We start from the raw sequence: 25777 nt of genomic DNA on the forward strand, positions 1-25777 counted from the left end.
CTTTTGAAAATTGTGTTTTGTTAGAAGCAGAAAATTTGACTTCTCCCTAATAGGAACTCTGCTACATTATCATAAAAATGGATGTTTTCCACTTCCTTCCCTATATATAAGCTCCATCACTGATCTGTAAACTACTGACGGGTAATATCATTACAATCCAGGGTTATGCCTGTGGTAGAAAATTATCTATTCACCTCCTGTGTGGTGTAATCTTTTACCGCTGTTAGCAGTTAGACAACAGCAGCTCTGCAAATCCTGGAACATCAAGCTTATGACAATAAGCTTTAACCCTTTAACATCAAAGAATGCAGGCTACCTGGACTTATTTTTTAATTTTGGCTTTAAAATTGCAAAATAATTATCATCTTTCAGGAACCACTTAAATTTTCTCTAAACCGAAAACATTTCAGCAGTTATGATAATGTGGAGCGCACATGGTAACATCTAGACTGAGATTAATTTTCTGTGTTCAGACAGAGGACCTTGTGAAAGCTTTGTGCTACCATGACATGCCGAATATCCCCATAAAGCTTGTCTTCTCTCATTTCAAAAACCCTTTTAATTCTGTCTCTGGCACAAATGGTAACAGAGTTATGATCATTTAAAACGTGCCAATGGGGCGACGGCGGTGGGGGGGGGGGGGGGGGGGGGGGGGGATAAAAGCTATTGGATATTTTGAAACTGTAAAAAGTGAAATTCCACCCATACAGGTTAGTACTGCATTGTTTTGGGTGTGGATGGATGCAGTGGGAGGGTTATGGGTGCTGGGATCCTATTTTCTATGCTATGCACAATGCCCTCCTGTCTGTTTTCTAACCCCCACTAAGCTTCCCCTGAGAGGAAACAGGCTGGCTTTAACCCAGTGTGAATCCAAAGTTAATACTACAAACACACAAATTTACATACACACTCACTGTGCAAGTTACATCCACAAAGTCACAATGTGTGGACATATGTGCACATAACTTGTGTATCTAACTCCCCCTGTGGATGCTACGCACTCTAAACACAGTCTTGATTTGCTTGATTTGAATTCTTTCACACTCTGCTTGCTTTCTTGGCCAACAAATAGATTATGTGCAGCAAAAAAAAAAAAGGATACGAGGGGGTGGGGTGGCTACAAGGAAGTGGAGGTGGGGGTGGGGTTCCATAAAATCTTCAGTCAACCCGAGCACAGCATGTGGTCCTTCACCGAGTCCTGTATCATATCTCGGCAAACAATCGAAGCTCGAGTTTCAGTCTAAGAACTCTGTTGTCCTGTGTTCAAAGCTCAGTTTAAGATAATGAGCATAAATAGGACCTTTTTTTTTCTTAGACAGTATAAAGGAAAAGAGGAGAGAAAAGAAGGAGATCAAAGACAAGGCAGGTTTCACTAGCCTGTGGTCTGTTACTGCTGATAAGGTGGATCAAGAGGGGATCCAGACCTACACCTGCACACACATCGATTCACCTTCACACACATCCGTCTTTTATCTAAGCTTGTTCTGTAATCACAGTCCAGCCATATGATATTTAGACTGTAATCCCCAACAAGAGGCCAAGGCTGTATTACAGAATGCTACCCAGAGAGGAGAAACCAGCCAAACATATTATATCCACACACACACACACACACACACACACTGATTTGTTAGAGTGAAACCTAGCTTCTGTTCACAAGAGGGATGCACATATTGAGAAATTATGGGCTGATTTAGCCACTTTCTGTTATGTTTTTGTTGTAATTGGTTTCCTTTACCCTTTGGTGCCAGGCAAAAAAATATATTTCATTACCCTATTGTTCAACATTTAGTCCAAAATTGATGTGATACAACAGATAATCATCATGTGATGTACCCCTAATTGACCCACTCACCACAGCTCTGAGCAGAAAACTGCTTAGTTTAATGCTGCAAAAGAAGCACGGCAATGGACAGAAGGGAAAATAACCTACATAGAAGGTCAAAAAATGAAGCCATATCAAAACAACAACAGCAACAAGACTTATATTAAGAGCATTATTTCAAAGAATGGCTGAAGAAAGAATAAAATAAAGGATAAATAAAATAGCAGCAAATTATTATAGAAAAGAGGGGATAAGACAAACCAATGACCTCTTGTGATATGAATTAAAAAATAATAATTTTAGTGAATTTGAATTTAAATTGCGTTTGGTACAAATGAGTTCTCTGCTGGAGTGTTTGTCTCATTCAGTTCCAAATCCCTGCAGGTGTATCTGCTAACTCTGATAGCAAACTAGTATATTACATGCACACACTGCTTGGGATGTTTGAACCAATGCTGGTACCTCTGCAAGGTTGTAGCCCACTATAATGTTTTCCACTTTAATCAGTTTATATCTAGAGCACAGACAGACAGAGAGTACATTATAGCAGTACAGTAGAGCCTGAGAGGAACTGTTTCTGATAATGAATGTCTATTTTTATGAACCATGCTGATTGTTCAGTTTTTGGGACTTTTTTTTTTAAAGAAAAGGGCAAAAAATTGAAGTACAGGAAAATGGGGTAAGGGATGTTCTCTGGGGAACATGAGTATCAAAAAAAATCTTAGTAATCGATCACTGTTGTGGACCAACAGGTTCAGGATAGAAATGCGATGGCCGTACCTGTAAATGGAGACATTCTCTATGAGGTCTGTGGTTTCTGTGTCTGTGATAACGATGCCTTTCGGTGAGACCGTCAGTGTTACTTTCCGAAACTTCTTTGCACCGGCTCTGGCCTGTGGATATTGAACACAAAACATATACAGTAGAGGTGGGAATCACCATACATCCCATGATACAATATTATCACAATACTTAACGCACGATACGATATTATTGCAATTTTTTAAAAATATTTTTGCGATATTCAGATTCTGTACATAAAGGTAAACTTTATCAATATTCATTTTATCTAATAACAAAGTCTCACACTCAGTCTTTCTCTCATTTCAGTCAGTTTTATTGTTGACAAACTGAACGGTTTGTATTACAGTCTAGTCCAACTGAACGCAACCATCTGGTACAATTATAGCTATTCTGAACTATGCAATTTGTGAAAACTATGCAGTCCCTTCAGCAACTGAAGAATTTGAAAGTAAATTAAAACAAAATATAATTTTACATTAAATAAAAAAGTTTTAAACTTAATTAAAATAAAACATGTCTTAAATTAAAATAAGTAAACTGTCATGTTTATTGCTGCCAAAAAAAAAGTTAAACACATTTGGACAGTGAAGGAATGTCAGGAATGTCTTGCTCAGAAAAAGGATCAACATGCTCTGACTTCAGAGCATGTTGATCAGTCACAAAAACTTTTTTTGTAACAAAATATCGATTTCTGCTGTCCCTGTATCGATACATTATTGGCGAACAAAATATCACGATACTACACAGTATTGATTTTTTTTCCCCACCCCTAATATACAGTAATGTGCAAAAGTCTTGAGCCACCCCTCATTTCGTCCAGTGAACCAGACTTTATTGACATTTGTAATGTGGTCGTGAACAACAGTTCTCCAGGCTTTCTGAAGGTCTTTCAAAATTTTGGAATGTTTGTTGCTTTTTCACTCATTTTCAGTCCAGTCCCTGTACCTGACCATTTTCAGAGGAAGTTTTTTTTCTTTTTGTTAAGATGCTTAACTCTCAAATATATATTTTTCAAGCATAAAGAGGTACCCAACTCAAGGGATGAACCTGTATCATATGTACAAAAATAGACAACATAGCAAAGAAGAAACTTCAAGCAGTCTTTTTAAAGTGTATCTTTAAGCACTTTGTTACTAGTAGCCTGTGCCATTTCTTTAGTTGACATGAAATAGTCATTTTGTACAACCAATCAAGAGCAGGTGAAAAGTATATGAAGGTCATGTCTTTAAGAAATAGAAAGCAATCATCAAAGACCTGACACAGGATCTAAGAGTCTACTGTTCTCTCAAGCCTCATCAAAGATGGTTGAAATGGAAGCGTGGCTGTATTTATGCCAAATTAAATCAGTGGCAAAAGTTCTGATGGGGTGATGAATTCAAAATGACATTTTTGGTTCAAATTTCTGTCAACGTGTATGGATGAGGTCAGGAGAGAGGTACAACAGTGAGTATCTACAGCCAACTGTAAAACACCTTGGAGGCTCTGACATGGTTGCATTTTAGCCAGTGATGTTGGAGATCTTGTCAAAATGAATGCAATTATGAACGCAGAAAAATATAGTCAGATTTAGATCCAACATGTAATATCATCTGGAACGTGTCTCAGTGGCATGTTCCAGATAGTATTTTTGCACGACAATGATCTCAAAAAACAGACAATGAAACACTACCTTAATATTGTTGAGGCAGTGTGGGATCATCTTGATAAAGAATGGAAAAAAAGGCAACCAAAATCCAAAAAAGAGCTTTGAATGTCCTTCAGTAACTTTCAAGAAGTATTCCTGAATACTAGTTAAAAAAAATTCTTAAAAAAGAGAGCCTGGCTATGTTGAGGAATAAAGGAAGCCATTGCTGCACCCGTTTCTCATTTTCCTATCAAAAACTAGGAAAAAGCAGGGGTGGCTCAAGACTTCTGCACAGCAGACGCACACTGTGTACACAAACATAGATGAAAGAAGATGAAGAAACTGGAGGAAATGTTGATTCATAGAAGAAAATGCAGGCCTTCTATGTCACTCTGACATTAATACGAAATGACCTTCTGATCAAACACTAAAAGCCCTCAACTTGTAAACAGTATGCTGTTAAGCAAAACCAAGCAGCCTGCTTTATAAAAAGCGACAGAATGAGGGGAGAAAAGCTGCAACATGCAGCCCAGAATGAGCACTCCAGGTCGGGCCGGCAGCCACTGACTCTCCCTGAAACTTTACACCATCTGGACTTCCAGAAAATGCGGCCATAGTGCTGAGCTTTTGCCCTACGTGAGTGACTGTTGACAGTGCCAATAACCTCCAGACAATGCAATTAAATAGCAAATGACAGCAGTTTTTTGCGACACTCAACAGATATCAGGCTAAGCATCAGTAGAGTGACCACCAATGAATAGATTAAATACATATAAATACAAATACATTTAAAGAACTACATAATTTAGTATTTCCATATGTTGAATTGTGTAAGAACTCTTTTATTCATAAAAGAATGATGGCGAGAAGCTAAAGATCAGTAGGAGTGAGATCTTTGCTTAAACAAAACTAGGACTTCTCAAGGACAATGGGAATGGTGCCATGGCTTGCTGTAGGAATTGTAATACCCTGGAGATGAATGAACAATAGTCTCTGCTCAGAACCACAACTCTTAAAATAAGGGAAAATTACATTATAAGGGTGGGGAGAGCGTGCTGTAGCTGATTGCGGTAGCTCTTTCATGCAGGAAGCACTAACGGCTACATTTGCCGGCGTCATGTTTCGAGTGCCATGCCACAAGGCAAAAACCAATCTGTCAGCTTGAGATACGCCAAGTTCAGCCTTTTCTCTATGTTTGCTTCCCCTGTCTTGTCTAATCATGTCTTACTGAAGCATGTAGTGAATGGAAAAGTCACTTATTTATTCAATATACCCATTCCGTTCAGTCAATTATAATGGTTACCGAGGGAACAGACTTTTTGTCTTGGTGTAAATCAACTGAATCTTAATCCCACCATTAGGTTCGGTTCAGTCTCTAATTGAGAGGCGGGGGATTTATGATTGTACTGCTGCCTGTGCCAGGCTGTTCATTCTGCAAAGAAACATCAGACATTTGCATTGTTGAGAAAGTGCCAAGTGAATAGATGTGCAAGTATGAGCGTTAGTAGAAACAGAAACATGAGTATCAATTTGCATGAATAAAAAAAGTCCAGGAATTGGCTTCTTGGTATGTTTCTAAGTTGACTGGTTTAAATGCAATGGTTTTCTTGTAGTTTCAAGAGAAAACTGCCAGCCGGCTGAACTAATGTAGAAAACCGTACCCAGAAATCCCCAGTATGCTGGTGGTAAGCACAAACATGAAAACGGAGATTGGCCTTCTGCATGTGTGCAACCCCTGATAATCCTGGATTAGCTGCTCTATTTCCATGCATATACGTGCAAACCTTGACACAGAGATAAACTTTGCCAACAACTTGGCAAACGTATTACAGAAATTTCACTGTGAATGATGCTGAATACCTGGTTTAAGAGTAATTGCAGTAAGGTGTTAAATATTTCGCAGAACATCTCAATCAACAGATTTCCTTTGACTGAGCTGTTTATCCTTAATACTCATATAAGACAATAATCAAAGGTTATAGTTTAAATGATTCTGACAGTGTCCACAGTGATTTTGCTCCTGTTATGACAATCAAATTCACTGACCCTTTGCTTGCTTATCTTTAAAACAATGTCCTGAGCCATTAAGATGACATGGATGAAATCTAAATTTAGCAATCAGTCATCTTAGAGTCATCTTAGAGTCATCTTAGAGTCATCTTAGAGTCACTCACATAATGTGCACTGGAATTTGAAAGTACATTGTCACAGTAATCCTCTAAATAAATATCACTGCACTTGAAATGTTCACAGTTTCCCTCTTGAAACTTTAGAAATATGATTGTGACCTTTGTGGTCTGGCTAACTAATTTCACTGTATAAGCAACTGAACATTGACAATAAAAAAGTTCTAAGTTCTAAGTTCGTGATCTTGATGACAGATTTTTGCTAATAGGGTATAATTTATACACTACTTAGTTTAGTAAAATCAAGTAATACCAGCACAGCTCATATAGTGACATGCATTATAATGCATTAGGTTTAAGCTTCTAATGGGGGATGGAGACTCACCGTGGCAACAATTCTGCGAATGGCAGCAGAGGCCATGTCCTCTCCTTTAGGCTGGCCCACCAGAGTCATACCCAGGTACTTCACGTTGAACACCATCCCCTCCAACAGAGTCTCCTTCGTGTCTGTCCAGTTCTCTGGCAGCTCTGGAAAAACAAGTTCATCACAAAATAAGGTGTTAAGTTACTTTTGTGGAAACCGACACACTTTCAAAGTAGTACATTTGCAGGCTCATGCATATCACCTCAATTCCAAAAAAAAGTTGTGGCACTGTGGAAAATGGAAAACCAAAAGCAGAATGCAATCATTTGCAAATGTCACACATTCTGGAATTTCCTTTTTTCACTCTTTCAGGATCAGTTTCTAGGTCAGCTCAGCAAACATTTTATGGTACTCAGCCCCAGCATCGTGTGAGCTGGCAAAGTGACATCACCGCTCCGCACATACTGGTATAAATATAAAGTCAGATTTTGTGTAACGTTATAAATGTAAAACATGAACAGCTCTAAATATGTAAAATGTCTTTGTGATATTTTAAATGTGACTAATTTGAACTTCACGTTTAAATCTAAATTAATTTTGAATGAAATGGGTAACCACTTTTGAATGATTGCATCATTACAGTAGAGAATAGTATGAATTTTAGTAAAAAAAACAAAAACAAAACAAAATATCCACTGGCAAGCAAATCCAGTATCAGGGCTCTGATAAACTAAACAGAATGCTTGCAATATCCTGTTGTCTTTGCGATTCCCAACAGGTAGTACCAGCTGTCCTCGAGCTGACTATTGCAGGCAGTGTCAGTGACTGCACCCATGCAGAGAGCTGAAAATATCTTTCAGAGACACCTGGACACCCTACAGATGAGCAGCAGGAGAACAACAACTTACAAAACTGCTACAGGCCACATTCTGTAATAAAAACCAACAGTTGAACAAGGGAAACATCTGAGCTACAGATTTTCAAATGACTCTTCCAACACCAAAGTGTGATTAAACTACAATAAATATAAAACTATGAAATAATCAACATTAAGCTCTAGCGCTTTTCCCCTGTCTTTCTTCTCCATATAAATTCAATGCTGCTTACACAATTGAATGAAATGAGAGAGCAGGGTGAGGGAAAAGAAACACGCACACACAGTGTCCAACACTCTATTGGGATATACTGGCACTAAATTCTCCACATGGGCTGAGCCATCTGTCACTGGCAGACCCCATGCAGCTGTGAAGCGAACAGCAAACACCGCCATCCCCGTCCCACTGCTTCCAACGACTCTGAATTATTAACTAATCTTCAATCACACTGTGGGGGCTGTTTCAGAACCAGAAAGCACATTTGGTGTTATGAAATGCAAATTCTAAGGTACGCAGTGGCCAGCTTACTGTAAATCATTTGACAGCTCTGGATGAGAGGTGGCTGCTGATAAGGAGTCCCATAATTTGTCCTCCATGAAAGTTCTGCCTTTAAATGTAATATATTTACAGTCCCGTGTGACCTAGCTCACTACTGCCTAGGAATGGTACTTGAATGATTTCCTGACCCCTTCTCACAGTGGTGTCCCTTCTCACAGAAGGTCAAAGGGCAGGTTTGGCTACATGACAGGAAAAAGGGGTTTCAGGCTTTTAAAGAAGAATGCATGAAGGGAGAAATTAGATAAGGGACTCTATCCCTGGAAGGATTACTCACAAACAAATTCCATTGACTTTCCCCGGCAAAGGGAGCAGGATTCTATATAATTACATTTTTGTTCTATTATGAATGGGTCAATGAGATTTTACTGAACTAATGCATTTAGGTTTTTCAAAATGTTACTGACCAAAGACGCAGATGTTGAAGGGACATTTTTTTTTAAAAAAGAGCACACACACATTTTTTAAAACACTAAAAACTGATATCAGTTTTTGACTGTTTGCTGTACCCCTCAGTAATCTCTTCCTTCCACTGCCCATACTTATCATTGTGGTGTGCTTCAGGCTATAGCATAGACAAGAGACATGTGCATAAATGTAAAGTATGGTTTAAAAGCTGACAGAAGCTGCACACCTTTCCTAGCTTTCATAGTTAAATATAGCTTCAGAGAGCCACAGCATAAAATTATTTTTTACTTATGGTCTTAGGAAGGTTACACGAATAACTACATCTAACAAGTGTTATTCAATTACATTCTCAGTTTAGTTTTATTTATATATTACCAAATCACAACAACAGTCGCCTCAAGTTAAAGATGATATTAGAAAGAAGCCCCATCAGATGAGCCACTATGAGCAAGTACATGGTGACAGTGGGAAGGAAAAACTCCCTCTTAACAGGAAGAAACATCAAGCAAAACCAGCCTCAGGGAGGGGTAGCAATCTGCTGCCACCAAGTGAGAGTGACACGAGGGAGAAATCAGTTTATGTTTTGTGTGTCTTAAAGAAAAAAATACCAGCTGAGATTGGCTTTTTTAACTATCAAATATCGGTATTAGTCTAAAAACCCAATATTAACCTAAATACATACAAATGTTTTTGTTTGTTTGTTTGGTTGGTTGGTTTTTACATAAACTGGTCAACAGATTACTCTTATGGGTGAAGTTGTCAAAAAAATATAGTCAATACTAATCAATAAAAATTACTATCAGATAAGAGAGCGGTCCCCAACCCCCGGGCCGAGTCGTTTGGTACCGTGCCGCGAGAGCTGAGGCTCAGGTGTGAAATGTATGTTTTTTTTTATCGTTAACTCGGTTTCCCTGGGTCTTTTCCCGTGTTGTAGTTGTGTGTCTTATTTTGAAAGAAATAGTTACACGTTACCATAGCGACCAGAGAGGAGGATGTTACTCTCAATGTTGTTGGCGCATTTCAGGAGGACGCTGCTAATAAAGTTACACAATTACACAGTGAATTTGTGTTTATTATTATATTTACAAAATACTGCAGTTTTTCTCTTGGCCGTATCATTTTATTTTGTTGTATTTATCCACGACACCTTAAAGGCCGGTCCATCAAAATATTGTCTGACATTAAACCGGCCGTGGCACAAAAAAGGTTGGGAACCTTAAACCTAACCGAAAAAATAGGTTTTACGCTCTTTTTGCACACTATGTTTTTTATACATGTCTTACAGTTGCGTTACTCTATTTTTTTTACACTATGTGAGAAATTAATGACATTAGTAAACTAGTATTATAATCCTATTCACAGTTAACTCATTTGTTACACGGCAGCTGTACTCAGGCAAAGCCCTATTGTTTACTACTGCTCATGGGCTAATCTGTTTTAAAATATTAACAAAATATCTCACAAATAACGGGGAAAAAACACATTTTTGTAGTACACATGAGTCAAATTCTTAACATTTCTTGTTTAGTTTTCATCATTTCAGTTAAGGGATAGCTGACTTTACCTGGGACACTTTTCTCAGTCTTTACCATCATATACCTATTTAAGACCCTTTTACATCACAAACGTTTTACACAAAAAAGTTAGATTTAATTAACAAGTTAAGCTCAGCTCATAAAATCTGCTTCTGAAAGAATAACTATGTTTTATTTATTTGTTTTTTTCCCAGGCAATAAAATCTACACTTATCACCTAAAAATAAGACATCTGTTTTTGTTTCCTCCTGTGTGAAATCAGGGGACCATTGTTTGAAAGGGGACCATTGGGGCGATCGTGGCTCAAGAGTTGGACCGACTCCGACAGTCTCGGTCGTTGTGTCCTTGGGCAAGACACTTCACCCGTTGCCTACTGGTGGTGGTCAGAGGGCCCAGTGGCGCCAGTGTCCGGCAGCCTCGCCTCTGTCAGTGTGGCTACACTGTAGCTTGCCATCACCAGTGTGTGAATGTGTGTGGATGATTGTGTATAGTGTAAAGCGCTTTGGGGTCCTTAGGACCAAGTAAAGCGCTGTACAAATACAGACCATTTACCATTTAAAAGGATTTCTGAGCCCGTCTGTCACAGCTGTCACTACAAACTGCATGCACGGTGTTAAAATAGAAATCCTGTCACACGGCGCTTCTGCAAGAGTGGCAGGGCTTAGAGATTGGTCAATCCAAAACAATTAAATACACTTCACCCTGTCAACTTTATTACCAATCTTTAAGTATCCATACGACTTTATGTCATTCAAAGCTGCAATGCGTCAGCTTCTGGTCGAAAGATTTATTGCACAGTTTGGCTCTGTAAAAATGTCACAGCAATACAAAGCTGAAGTGCCACAGTCCATATTGTGTCTTCCCCAAGCTACACAAATGAATTATTAAACAGCTTTATGTTGATGCTGCAGGGTTTCCAATATATTATCTGCCGAAAAGAGGAGGTCTTAAATTTTTAATAAATCCTATGTGAGTCTACAGAAGGACTGGGACTGATAAGAGTGGCAGGAACAAGCGGAGGGTGGCTAATTGGATTTAACACGTTGAAGAAAATCCTCAGGACAACTAAAAATGCGAAATTTGAACTTTAAAGTAGGCGTGCGCGCATACATTCGCGTTGTGTTTGCGAGATAGTTCTCATCAAGGCCGATCAAATTTGGATGAGGACAAAACAAGATTAGGGTATGAGCGCGGCCTTGGCGGTGCACTGGTGACATTTGCATCTCTAACAAATTGATGCCTGGCAACACTTTCACACCGAGTACACTGCAGCAAGAGCACTGATTTCACTGTGCTTGCACAAAGGCTTCACAGTGGAGACACACTCTAAAGGAATCAGTGCATTACAACAAAGACACAGAACAATTTAATAACATTTTGCTCCACAGGGCTTTAAGTGTATTCGTATAAAGTTACTTTATAATACTACCGCCTTCAGACTGTGTTAAACCAGCAAATGACAAGAGCAGCATTTCACAGTAGCTGAGCTGACTCTGGGAAGTGCTGCTGTAGTATAATAGACGCCATGTGCTCTGCACGCCTTCAGCTACATGCCGTGATCACCAGCTGTCTTTCTGAGCTACACGCTCGGTAATTTAATTTGCTCTGAGAAGTCAAAATCATACCCAGGTGAATTCTGAACACCTTGGCTGATGGCTAATTAATAACATAAACAAGAGTAAGCAGAGACGTAGAGGGCATATGGACAAACAGCGCGCTATTTTCCTCTAGACGCTTAATCTCAGTTACTTTCTAAAACTGCAGAAACAAGCGTGACACCCAAATGAATTGTCTATTTTTTGCCTCCATCTCTTTACAGGCAAACTGAATATTCTTTCCTAGAATGTTTTTCGCAGCAACTTGACTAGAGACCAATGGATTGAGTACACCATCATCATATGAGTAGAGATACATTCAGCTTGCTTTAAGACCCCTCGCTGACACCCCCATCCTCCACATCCTTCTAGATGTAATCTTTTTGCCTTAGTGTTTTACTCATCTGATGGAACTTTGAATCTAGGACACCACCTTGACAGAGAAAATAGGCCGCACATTCAGGGAAGATGGTTGGCTGGGATGATGTGGGTGTATGGGGTGGGGTGGGGGGGGGTGTAACTGGTTTCCTGATTCTGCCTTGAGGGGAAACCAAGTAAAGATAAGTCTTTTCATTCAGGCTCTCACTCTTCAAACTGCTTTTTTAAAATCCGTCCCCTAACTCACCTTATGCATCTTCAGTTCCTCTGGCACTAACTGAACGCACAGAATAAACTCCAGTTGGAGCTAATGAGAGCAGCTTGGGCTCCTCACAGCCAGGAGTGCAGTACAAGCTATTTCTCAAAGCCTGACAGCATCAAAAAGAAAGATACGAAAATGCAATCACGGGATCAAACAGATGATGTCTGAAGCAGCAAGGTGGTACTTGCAAATAGCATTACTAAACACCTTGGCTAAGCATCAAAAGAAGTGCATCAACTACAGTGGAATAGTAGACCCTGCACACTCAGCTTGAGTAGTACATAAAAAACCCACACATTCACCGACCCAGAGTACAAAACATCATGTCATTCTATTTTAAACCCTCACAATCACAGCTTTTGATTTCCTTCACTGTACTGCCCTTACACTGATAGATAAACCTGAACAGAAACTCACTCGAAAAAGGGTTAGGATTATTAACAGAGCGCCTGATTCAATAGGAAGGAGAAGGAAGTAAGCTTTACTAATAAAAACAACAGCCACATTACTTCAACGTGTTTATGCAAAAGTACTCTAGATGGAAATAATATGATTGTATCCAGGTAGTCCTCTGAAAATGTGAGCTTGGAAGACTAGATCAAAACCCTGTTTGCACCATATGCCCATTACTCATGCACTTTTCTAATGGAATCACAACTTGTGGTCAGCTGATCGGAGAAGCTAAAATCTATTAGAGCTGCACCGATTGGCTGGGTAGGGTCTGCAATCACTCGGTTTACAGCGTTCTCAGACTGGACTGGTCAGCCCTGTCATGCCTGTGCAACACTGGCACAGCAGCACAGGTAAATAGTTGCTCGCACAGTCACAGCTACACTATGAGCATGGCTATAGCTGTTAGCGAGTTCTTCACTATGAATGAGGTTTGCTAAACTAAACCATGGGGAAACATGACAATTGTCATAACAAAATACCTAATTAAACACTTAAATACCCTTCATCCAGCTGAACACAGCTAACAAGGGGGAAGTAGCTAGCTTTAGCTTTAGCCACTACCCCTCTTGTCTAGTTTAAAATGCATAAGAATATAGCTTCTCGGAAAAGAAGCTGAAACCCAACAGAAAAAAGAAAACAATGGATTTGGGTTGACACTGGTTCAGGTTTCTATTCTTACCTTCATTATAACAAAACAAAGCTACTGTTCTATTTGCTTCTTTCATTTAAAATTTCTTGAGAGCTTGAAAAACCTTTTTATTCAACTGATGACTTTTGACATTCACACTTAAGTGTGATGCTTTTAATTTTCCCTGCCAGAAAAAGAAAGCTTTTGGTAGATTATTAAATCAGAAGACTATAAAGTGATTTATAGTGGATACAAGCCAACAAGATTCAGTTTGTACTTTGTAAAACATATATATTTTATAATAGTTGCATCAAGCTCCTGAATTTAGAAAATTTCATTTACACCAACTATAAGAATTCTCTAGTGTAAAATAATTTAGGTTAATAAACCAGCAATTTTCCCCAAAGCTTTGTCCATGAATCCGTGCTAGTGCCCCCCTTTCAGCATAATGTCTCTTTCAGCACACCACCCCTTGCTTTTACTTAAAACACTGTATCTGCTGTTAATGCTGATTGAATTATCTAGCATGGCTGAGCAAACAGAGCAGAAGCAACGTGGAAGCTGTTCTGTTGAGTGACTGACATGGGTTGAGCCTCTGTAATAAAAGACAGATAAGAAAGTAAATATTAGCAAAGAAAGATACCACCTAATACCACTCTTCATTAATGTGTTAAGCCCTTTGTTTCAGCAAAAGAAAAAAAAACATGACTGTATTCAAAGCTTAAAACAACAATCTGCAGGGCCTTTAAACCACTCGAACTAAGACATAATATCTTGTTTGTGTAATACATACAAATTTCATCACGTTAGGCTTTTGTGGTCTTAAAAGAATGTTGGGACTGTTATTGATGTTCCCATCTAGATCTTAATTATGAAAAGCCAATTATGTCCTGAATGTTAATTGCCATAACTGTATTTATTATGCAAAACATAGACCTCAGCTCTCCCATCACAAAGCCTTCCAAAAGGTTTCATGAATCCTTAATAAGAAAGCATTAAACTGACATTTGGGGATACAGCAGTGAAACGCTCTTATCTTTTCCTCAAAAACTAGGATGCTTTCTCCTCAAGAAGCGTCCAGAGAATAAAATGGGATTAACATTAAGGTTATTTTGTGGACATGCGTCATTACACGGTCAAATTAAAAGCCAACACAGACGTTTAGGGTTTGTTCCTGGATGATTTCCTGCACTCTATTTATAGCTGGCATCACAGTGTGAAAATTGTGCTAATATTTACTCTGCAGACAGTGACAGTTGGTGTGTGGCTGGTATGATACTGTGCAGGAGGACTGAGCCAGATAAGCAGACAATGATTAAAAAAAGAGAGAGAGAGAGAGAAAGAAAGAAAGAGCGACGTGGATTCATGCCATCGTACAGAATTCAGTGTGTAATGGCACCAGAAAAACTGAAAACAGCATTCATTTTAATCTAGTAACTGTTGTCTCTTCTGGAAGAAGACGTAAAATGTTGCAACATGCTGTATCTATTTGGAACAAATGGTACTGGAAAGAGGTTGGGATTGTTTGCTGATCAGAAATCACAAAATCATTATATGTGTGCATTTTATCTTTTTATTTACATGTTAATACATTAACTATAACTTGTTTTGGGGCAGCGTAATGACAAGCTGCCATTACCATAAAATATTGCTACTGATAATGTAAGTAACCACTGCACAAACTACACTGGCACTCAGGACTGCTGTATTGATACACATCGTTAACACATTGCCATGTTGGGAATAAATGAACACACAATGTTTTTGCAGTTTATCCTTCATATTATTGATTGCTAGTATGTTGGAGTGCAGTGAGTCATTTGATCATAGGAGGGATTGTATTATTATTATTATTATTATTATTATTATTATTATTATTATTGTATTACATGTATGTATGTTTAGCTTAATGTCAGCTAGACTTGCTAACTACAGACTCATGCTAACCTGAAGAAACAAACAAACTTAACTCTGCCTCCTCACAGGGAGGGTAACATAAGAGGGGTATAGATACAGGTGTGTTTGGTTCTACTGTTCTAAGTGTATTTACTTATTTATATTTACTTCCAAGTGAATGGCTTGTGGCTGGCTGTGTGCTCTGGATAGCTTTAGCCACTTTGTCTTTGTTAGCCTCTGTAAAATTGCTCATGTTTGATAAAGAGTGGTGCAATGGTTAGCATTGGCCCATCACAGCAGGGATGTCCTGGGTTCAAATCCAGTCTTTATGTGCAAATTTGCATGTTCTCCTCATATCAGTGTGGGTACTCCAGCTTCCTCTCACAGTCTAATAACATGCATGGAGTTATGCCAATTGGTGATTCCAATTTTATCAAGCGTGACTGGTTGTCTGTGTCAGTGTTAGCCCTGTGATAGATTGATGACCTGTCCAGTGTGTACCTTGCCTCACCCTGTGAAAGCTGGAATAGGCTCCAGCACAACCCTAAACTGAATAAATGAAGGCAAATCGATGATTAGGTTTGTTGAAGCAAGAGTTTTCATAGTGGTTCCCCTGTAGTTTACTTTGGCAAACTATGTGCCTTCCCCATTCACAGCAAAGAACTTGTTAACAGCAAAGTCTCACTATCTTCTCGCTACGAGAAGATTTGCCTGTGCAGCTGTGCATGTGTTGCACATTCGTATGAAAACCATCCAATCCTGGTCCCCGGCTGGTTGATTGAGTTGTTTGGTGGAAAATAAATGTGCTTCAACATTTCAAACTCCTGCTGGATTTACGTCCCGTTTCGCTTCGGCCAAGCTCACAGGCAGCTTGTTTTATATAATCACTAGTGCCAGCTTTCTAAGAACCCCTCTCATTCATTTTACTGAGAATATGATACTTAGGTCTAGGAAAATGGAAGAAAGACGGGATACACGTGTCTAGAATGTAACTCATGCCCTACACTTTTGTTTTTAAACAGCATGTCCATGATTGTTTCCGAACATTCATCAAGTAGCTTTAATTTTGCATATTTAATCAGACCTTAAACATACACCTGTTAGGTAAGAAAAGCACCATTTAAAATGTTCAATTAGTTGTCTTACTATGCAACACAGAGCAGCCCTCGTTTGTCAAACAGGGTGTTTACAGTTTCTTGAGTTGTGGTCTAACATTGACTGATGGCTACTAAATATGGAGGTGACTTGCACTTTAAGTGTCCATTAGAAACACCCTGAATCATCTGAGTGACTCACCATCCACCCTTGTTTATACATGTAGAGCGCTGTGTCTGTTAAATTATATGATTTCCATACAGGTCTGAACCACTACGGTCAATACCCAAGGATCTAAAATAACACTGCATCCTAGATTTATTACTTTTTACATTGTAGCAATTGCTTGTGAAAGCACTAAACTCAGCCACAAAGGACAGACTGAAAACTACTAACTGTATAATTATGTATGGAGAGAACAATGGTTGTCATCACCTATAAAATGATTTTACATCAACGTTCACTAGAGGGAAAGTAAACATTTCCAAAGTCATGGCAAGTTAACACAGGCACAGAAGAGACACTTTAATATCGGAGCTATTTCCTCGCGGCCATTTATTCATAAAGCATAATCGCTCTGCACCATACAAGGATTGTTTTCATTAGCAATTCAAACAGGGTGTGATTTTCTCTGCGCTGATACGAATCTGTTCCCCCAGGAGTCCTCGAGCTCCCATTTCAACATCTTCGTCAACTATAAATAGCCTCCCAAAAAGAAAATCTATTCAGGAAATAATATGTTTATATTTAATATTTTGTTTTCAATTTAAGACTAAGGCTGTGACTCAAATGAAAAGAGGAAAACTAGAATCCCCACATTCCCCAGTGCTAATCTCAAGCTGAGTTCAAGGGACAAACAAAGCAGTCATTACTTTTCCCATCCATTATCACACCAAAGCAAAACAAGTCACCTTTGAGAGCTGCTGATCTAATTTAAGACAGTGTATCTCTGCACCCCTTTAATAGATGAGGGCATCTCACAAGAATCCCTTCTAATGCAGTGGAGCACTTCAGACCCTTCCATCTGACTGATGGATGTTAGTCCGGCAAGTACCAAATACATCAGCTTCTAGGGTGTTACGCCTTTGGGATAACAAGATAAAGGGATAATCAATGTGAGTGCTTGAGCTGCGCATTTGGAAACGACTGATTTCAACTATATACTTTTTCCTGGCGTTTTTGCCTTTCCTTTATATCAGCTTGTGAGTTTCAAGATCCTTGGCTAGATTTCCAGAATGCTGCAGGCACTCCACAGGCAAGGTCATATTTTTTTAATGTGTTTGCCTGTTTGTTTGTGTGTCTGTAACTGTGTAGTGGTTAGTGCACTCGCTTGGCAAGCAAAAGGTCGCTGGTTTGATTCCAGCATGAGATACAAATCCCCTTTGGGGTTGCATCAGGGAGAGCATCCAGGGTAAAAACTCTGCCAAAGCAAACATGCAGTGCGACCCCTTCTGGCAAGGGAGAAGCCGAAAGTCTGATATTATAAAGCCACAAAAACTGATGCCCAGTTCCTGCATTTAGGAGCTTATTTTGCTTTCAAAAGAGCCATAGTGCTGTCATATGGTTACAGTAAATATAAAGCTAGAGCCAGCAGCTGTAAAGCTAAGCTTAGCACAAAGATGAAAAACAAGTGGAAATAACCTTCTGGATACAGCAGAATTTAGCAATACTCAAGCAGCAATCTTGAAGATGGTAAAAGCTGCAAAACCCAATGTGAGTTTGCCAAAAAATAAAGAAATAAACATGTTTAAAGACTGGTACAAAAAAAGGTTTAGTCACTGCAGCCAATTTCCCCCCTTTGTGGCAAATGTAGATGGGTTGATTCTTCTTCCAACTCGTTTGTTTAGATTTTATTGAGGCTTAAAGGTATATATTATTAGTCGCATGGCCACTTTGAGTAGTGATTCGGCGCTGAATCAAAATATCAACATCGCAGCGAACAGGGACGCACCTTGCTACACATGCTAGGTAGCGCGCACTGCTATTAGCTGACTTCCCATGTTTCGATCCATCTAAACATGGTTATCTTACCTTAATTATAACAGGATTATAACTGCAAAGATGCTGAACCTGAGCGTTCAAAATGGAAACTCTAAAACCACAGATTGCATAAAAGTATAGCTGTAGCTAGCATAACAGGAGCCACTGGTTTCTTCTTCATCATCTTCTAAGATACCACCCCCCAAAAAAACATTTAAATAATTTTGGATGTACAACAGATCTCAAAAATTTAAACCCTAAAAAATATTATGTAAAATAATTCAGAATTCATCAAACAGCAATTTTCAGAAGCTTTTAAAGCCAATATTCATCAGATAGCCCCATAATTAATACCAGTATGATCAGAGGAATCCACTGAAGTATAACTAACTTATCTGAGCTGGGTTAAACACTTCCAGCTCATCTTAATAAACTGCAAAATCAAGATAACATGTCTTATGATAAAACTTCTACTGGGATTTTGGATGCTTTGTTTCATTAACAATAAACAGAATGGGTTTCTGTACAGCGCTGACGACAGGCGTTTTCCCCTTTTAGTGTGACAGCATAGGGTTATTTTTAGGAGTGGGCTCCTCAGCTCTCAGTGCTGAGCTCAGGCAGGGACATGATGTGTCAGAAATCGTAAGGGGAGTCTAATTTTTCAGAGGTACAGAGCAGATATGGGATTTGGCTCTCCAGTGGAGGGACAGGTTCAGCAAGATATGCATGCGTGCACACGCACACACACAAGATAATATATAATAAAATACTTAATCTCTCTCCTACACATACAAACACACACACACAGAATAACAATCGACAACATGCTCATAAAGACTCTTACACTGGAGTGACAGCATATCCTATTTCATAGACACCTGTCACAGGCATCAAACAAGACAGAGCACTCAAATGTTTGGACTTCACACAGTAAACAGGAAGCTGTATTTGTGTGAGTGCGTGTGCACATTATAGCGGCTGTGTGAACAAGGACCTCTCCCGAGATAGGGGCTCTCAGTTTCTCTCTGTTGCATAATTCTCTTCACTTCAGGCCAGGGAACCTTGTTGGTGCTAAAAACACTCCAGAGAGAATGCACAGAATAACAGAATAACATTCAGCTCTCTTTAAGCCACTAAAACAGTAGTTTGGCTGCACATGTTACTGTTTATAAAGGGGAACGGGGACACGTGGGAGCGAATCATGTCCTCTTGGCCGTTACTGATGTACTGGATGAAACTGTTAATAACCCCAAGGCTTTAAAAAATGAATTACCAAACATAAACATTTATAGCAAAAATTCTACTGTGGACCATGAGAAAACATTACGCTTGGCACAACACAACACAAACCCTCGTGGGGGGGGTTCACAAAGAAAATCAATATAGAATATGATATGCTGCAGTTTTTAATAACACGAGGCTGGGGTTTTAAAAATCAATATTTGTGGAGTGAACCAGTGAAGAAAATAAACCTGCTTGCTTCAAATGTAACAGGCGCAAGACAACATGTGGAAGATTGAACAAACAACGTCGTGAAAAATCTGATTTACTTTCTGAATGTTGGCTGAAATAGATACAACATATAGAAATGTACATAGGGTAACATCTAGGGCTGCCACGATTAGTTGACTAGTCACGATTATGTCGACTATTAAAATCGTCGACGACTGATTTAATAGTCGACCCGTCGTTTGAAGCTTTGTAAGATCACAAAAGACGCAGGAATAAGTAGTAGGATTTAAGAGTGTAATAACGGACTGAAACAGAAGATGGCAGCACTGCATGTACAAGGATGCCAGCTGCCGTTAAACCCCGAAGAAGAAGAAGCTGTGTCCCAGAATTCATAGCGCAGCCCAGCTCAGTTTACAACAATGGCGGCAGCTAGTTAGTTTTAATATTACTCTTATTATTCTTTCTGGGTCACAAAATAAACGTTTAACACATTTTCAGGCGAGAATGTAACTGTATAAACCTCAAATATCTGCTCAGTTTATCAAGACACCACATATCTTCAAAACGTTTTCGGAGACGTCTGTTACCCACTAGCTCGATAGCTAGCCGGGGTCAAGGCTCACTAGAGCCCGTGAGAACACCGGACACCCGGCAAATCGTTTTCAAACCCACTGCCGTCTTTTGCTACTCAGGTTAAATATATATAAGTCACTTAGATAACTTCAAAATGTTTAAAGTTATAGTTTTTACACAGCTGAATAAACCTCAAGAAGACAACTGATTATCAGAAGTGTGAGATGCTCGAGAATATACTCCGGTGTCCTGTTATATTTTAGATAGCAAGGAGTTTACTTCACCGAAACAATCTGCAAATTTCATTAAAATTTAATAAACTGTCATCTTGTCTTTATTTTTAGTTAGCACATACTGTAAACACTTACAGCTGTAAGCTAATGATAGTTATATAAGAGCAGATGCATGCTGGTGCAATAAGCTGTATGTTTTACGTCAAAATGGATGCATGATCTGATTAGTCGACTAATCGCAAAAATAATAGGTGACTAGTCGACTATCAAAATAATCGTTTGTGGCAGCCCTAGTAACATCTGTACCACCCTTTCCCAAAAAATTAATAATACGATATGTAAAATTAAATCAAACCTTAAAGTATTAATACAGAAATTAATACGCTGTGGAATACTACAACTCATCTTTGAATGAGGCTTCCTTCAGTTTCAAAATATCCACCGCAAACAGGGGGTTATCACACGTGACATGTGACAACATCCCAAATCCATTTAATACTGCATATTCTCTTGGCTGTGGAAAAACGAAGACCAAAACTTCACCTTTGCAGCCTGAACTGGGTTTACAAGAAGATGAAGCAAAGTGGCAAAAAATATGGAGGATATGCTAGTTTATAAATGTACTTCCCCTATCTAATACTACCAGGCAGAAATAAAAAATACACACTAACAAAACAAAAGAGTATATTACACAGTCAGTTCTATGTCTCTGAGCTAAATTTGTGCTAAAGGCAAAGCAATGCTTTGAATGAAATGCAAACAATGAGCGTGCTGATATCCTCCCAGCGGCAATGCCTGTAGGCTGGTGTTAAGTGGACAAAACACATTTTTACAAAGATCATGCCCATATTTGCTAGTTTCTACAAAATTAGCATGCCACTTACCAACCCCATTTATTAGCTGTACCATGCAAGTATAAAAATGAGATTTAACAAGATCCTGAAAACATTCCTAAGAGATTTTGATCAATATTGACATGACAGCATCACACATGAAAGCTCTTGTTCCACCACATCACAAAGGTACTCTGTTGGATTGAGATCTGGAGACTGTGTTTAGTACAGTGAACTAATTAAATGATGCTCCGTTGGTAATGAGGGACCCAAAATGTGCCCAAATATATCTTGCACACCAATACACCAGCAGCAGCAGCAGCCAGAATGCATACCTGATTTTATGTTATTTATGCATATTCTGACCCATTCATCCATCGTCTCCTGCTTATACAGGGCCAGGTCGCGTGGGCAGCAGCCTAAGCAGAGAAGTCCAGACCTCCCTCTTCCCAGCCACCTCCTCCAGCTTGTCTGGGGGAACACCAAGGCATTTCCAGGCCAGCCAAGAGATATAGTCTCTCCAGCGTGTCCTGGGTCTGCCCCAGAGCCTCCTCCTGGTGGGACATGCCCGAAACACCTCACCTAGGAGGCGCCCAGGGGGCATCCTTATCAGATGCCTGAACTGCCTGAACTGGCTCCTTTCGATGTGGAGGGGCAGAGACTCTACTCTGAGCCCCTCCTGGTACTTCTCACCCTATCTCTAAGGGAGAGGGCTTCGAAGGAAGCTCATTTCTGCCGCTTGTATCCGCGATCTTGTTCTTTCGGTCACTACCCCACAGTGACCATAGGTGAGGGTAGGAATGTAGATCGACAGCTAAATTAAGAGCTTCGCTTTTACACTCAGCTCTCTCTTCACCACGACGGGCAGGTACAGGGTCCGCATCACTGCAGCCGCTTTGTGAGAAAGTCCCAGTAGATCAGCAGTTTCTGAGATACTCAAACTAGTCTGCTTGGCACCAACAAGCATGTCGCATTCAAAGTCACTTTAATCAGCTTCCCTCTAAATTCTGATGCTCAGTTTCAACTTCAGCGGGTCGTCTTAACCCTGTTTACATGTCTGATTGAATAGAGTTGCTCCCAAGTGATTGCCTGATTAGATATTTGTTTTAACAAACAGCTGAACACAGTACAATGGAAAATTTTGACGTGACATGGCCTGGTATAACACAAAGGCTTTGGATCAGCAAAGTGATTCATCCCCATGTGGGTGCCAAGAACAATAACATTTCATCCATAAAGTAGTTAATGAGATATTTTAGCCAGAACAAAAATGATGGACTGATACTTTCATTTTTCACCATCTAGAACGTAATGACAGCCGGTTGCTAGTCAACAAGTCTTCAGATTACTCGATTATTTTGCCTCAGAGTTGAGGAGTTTCATTTAGCGACCAGCCGCTTCATGACGCTGACATTTTTTTTCTCCCATTGTCGCTACAAGTCACTGAATTTCAGTGACATTCTGTGGTCTCTGGTTGCCACATGCCTGCCAGTGTCTTCCTGTGTAGGCGTCCCTTTAGACTCTCACCGCAAGCATGGCTAAAAAGGTCACACGCCAAGCACCAGGGTATTTCCTACTAGAAGCCTAAAATAAAATTTCTAACACAACACGGCATTTATATATATTGTCAGTTTCCTCATAAAACAATGCAGGAAAAAAATAATCAAACAAACTGTAGCGGAAAAAGGCTATGCAGAACTGTGAGATAGGTCTCTGTGCTTTTGACAGTAATCCCACTAATCAGACTGCTGGGGCGATAGAGCTCATGCATTTCCCTTCTGAAGTGGAATGCTTGAAAAGACACTCAGACAAAAACATCTCTGCTGTTATCTATGCAACTAAACAGCACTGATTTGTGTTTGAAACATTGTTGTAGATGAAAAAAAAAAACATTCAAAAAGAAAAAATCAAAGACGTTAACTGAAATTACAAGAAACACAATGAGATCCTATTTTCAGTGACAGTGTGGGTTCAGTTAGACACACGGTGGGTTAAATAATTTTAAATCTTTACTGCAAATAATAGCTCACAACTTAGATAGTACTAATTTTTGAAATAAAAAAAATCCATTAGACAGGTTTCTTGCCTTAAAGCACGCCCTGTAAAAACTCATTAGCAGCTTTTTATCATCTAATCTATCATCAGCATGCGACTGGTGGGACTGATGAGTAGTGAACATGAATTATGCAGACTATAGGTGGGAAATCTGCTCACTCAAATCATCATCTGATGTACTGAAGCTCAGCTAATGGCATATACCGGCTTAACTGATACATGAACTGATACATGAACCCTAGTAAGTGCAAAGACAAATAAGAGTGCCTCTACTTTTAGCAGAAGAAATCCAAAAGCACAGCAACATCTGGAGCACTATTCTTGCTCCATTTGCCTCTTTCTGGGTGGATGATGTTTTTTAGTGCAACAGTAAATGGGACAGTGCTGGTTGTGTACTTTATGCTAATACAACCTTTCCTAAAGATGTCATGTTAAATGAATCAGGTCTCTACACTGAAGTAGCCAGTGCATTGAATCCATGCAGTCTACAGACATATTTGTACTGGTTTACTGCCAGGACTGCATTATCTAAAGCCAAGTACACTGACTTTTTCCCAAAACATGTTGCTGTTGACTATTTAATTTATAAATAGTTTTAGCACTGCCAATGTTGTGCTGTATCAGGGTCAAGAGTCATGTTTAAAACCTGATCACACACAAGGATAGCCACATGGCTACATCTGGTATTAAAATATAACTAGTTTAGTTTAGTTTTGTTACAGTGCAATGAAAACGTATTTTAGGCATGAACAAAGTCTAGAATTTTATTATGCCAATCATAATTTTGGTTTTGTTGATGTTGTGTGTTTTGCATCATCGTCCTGCAGCATAACTTCCTAAAAAGCTCCACTTGAGCTTCACGCCATGAACTAATGGCCAGACATTCTCCTTCAAGATTTTCTGGTAGAGAGCAGAATTCCTGGACTGTCTAGGTTCTGGAACAACAAAGCAGCCCTGGACCATCACACTACCGCCACCATGTTTGACTGGTACTATGATGGTCTTTTTATAAAATGCTGTGTTAGTTCTATGCAGATGTAACCATATTCAAACCTTGTAAAAAGTTTAGTTTTGATCTTATCGGTTCACAGAATATTTTTCCAGAAGTTTTAGGAAGCATCAAGGTGCTTTTGAGCTCCTCCTGGCTGAGCTCTTGGAGTGTCGTTGCTGGCATTGTAAGCTTTTATAGACTGAGAGATGTCAATGACTTAGTTTCTCAGATGTTCTTGGGTTTCTTTAGTTGTGCTGATTTTTGAGATCTTTTAGCCAACTTCACTTTGTCAGACAGGTTCTTTTAAAGTAAATTCTTGATTTAGCAAGTCTGGCAGTAATCAGGCCAGGCCAAAACATGCGGTTAATCACAGTTGATTTAACAAGAGGGCAGTTCAATTTTCACATAGGGTGAGATACATTTTGATAGCTTTTTGCTCATTAATGAATAAAATCTACTCAGGTTATATCTGAAAACATATAAACACAAATTAAACACCCACTCACATCGTGCTTCAGTTCATCTGTTTAATTTAAACAACATGTTTTTTGTTTTGTTTTTTTATCTGGGACTCCAATATTTTCCAATATATTCCAGTATTTTAGTCTTGAAACTAAAGAAGTTTTTTCAGTTGTCTTTAAGAAACTTAAAAAAAGTCCAGTTGCTTTTCTATGCAAGCTCCTTAGATAACACCATATAATGTAATTAGTACCTAATAAAGCTATATTACTAGTACTCCTAACACAGCTCTGACTGCTCAATCAGTCACTAATTCATCATCTTGTTTATCACATTCAGATCCTGGGAAACCTCTGTAAATTGATCTTTACTAATTCTGGTCTTCAGCCCTTTATTGACACTCAATTCTTCCTTAATGGTGGAGGGGGACTATGTTTCCTCTTCCTCCTCACTGCTATCTCTCTGGGTCACGGGTTCCTGAGTCTTAATGAGCCACTGAGAGATAATTGCTCCTTCAGGACAGTGTTAACTGACACCAGTGTCTTCTGGATGACATTCAGTCAAGCCCCTGTCAGGTTCAATATAACCAAGGGCTATATTCACAGCCAGAGATTGAACCTAATGACTCCTGAGTCCACCAACTTCAGATCGAGCTATGATCCAAACTGCAAAGCACAGGAAACAAATTGCATATTCTGACAGTTTCTTCAAAGCCACAGGGCTTGAGAACGCAACAGAGAGACACCAGAGATTTTGTTAAGGATGCTTGTTGTCTTCT

At 39.3% G+C, this 25777-nt stretch overlaps 1 protein-coding gene across 4 annotated transcripts in view; it reads right to left on the reverse strand.

Moving 5' to 3' along the window:
- The window catches only part of LOC146501546 (low density lipoprotein receptor adapter protein 1), a 46453-nt gene that overhangs the window by 15157 nt on the left and 5519 nt on the right, over window positions 1-25777 (reverse strand). For all 4 annotated transcript variants that reach the window (XM_085132753.1, XM_085132754.1, XM_085132756.1 and 1 more), the window contains exons 2-3: window positions 6765-6907; window positions 2606-2718 (exon numbers count right to left, since the gene is read on the reverse strand). In XM_085132753.1, coding sequence (XP_084988879.1) covers window positions 2606-2718; window positions 6765-6907 — 256 coding nt within the window. The remainder of the gene's footprint in view (window positions 1-2605; window positions 2719-6764; window positions 6908-25777) is intronic.

This window comes from Neolamprologus multifasciatus, chromosome 15 (assembly GCF_963576455.1).
Source record: "Neolamprologus multifasciatus chromosome 15, fNeoMul1.2, whole genome shotgun sequence".
Taxonomy (NCBI): domain Eukaryota; kingdom Metazoa; phylum Chordata; class Actinopteri; order Cichliformes; family Cichlidae; genus Neolamprologus; species Neolamprologus multifasciatus.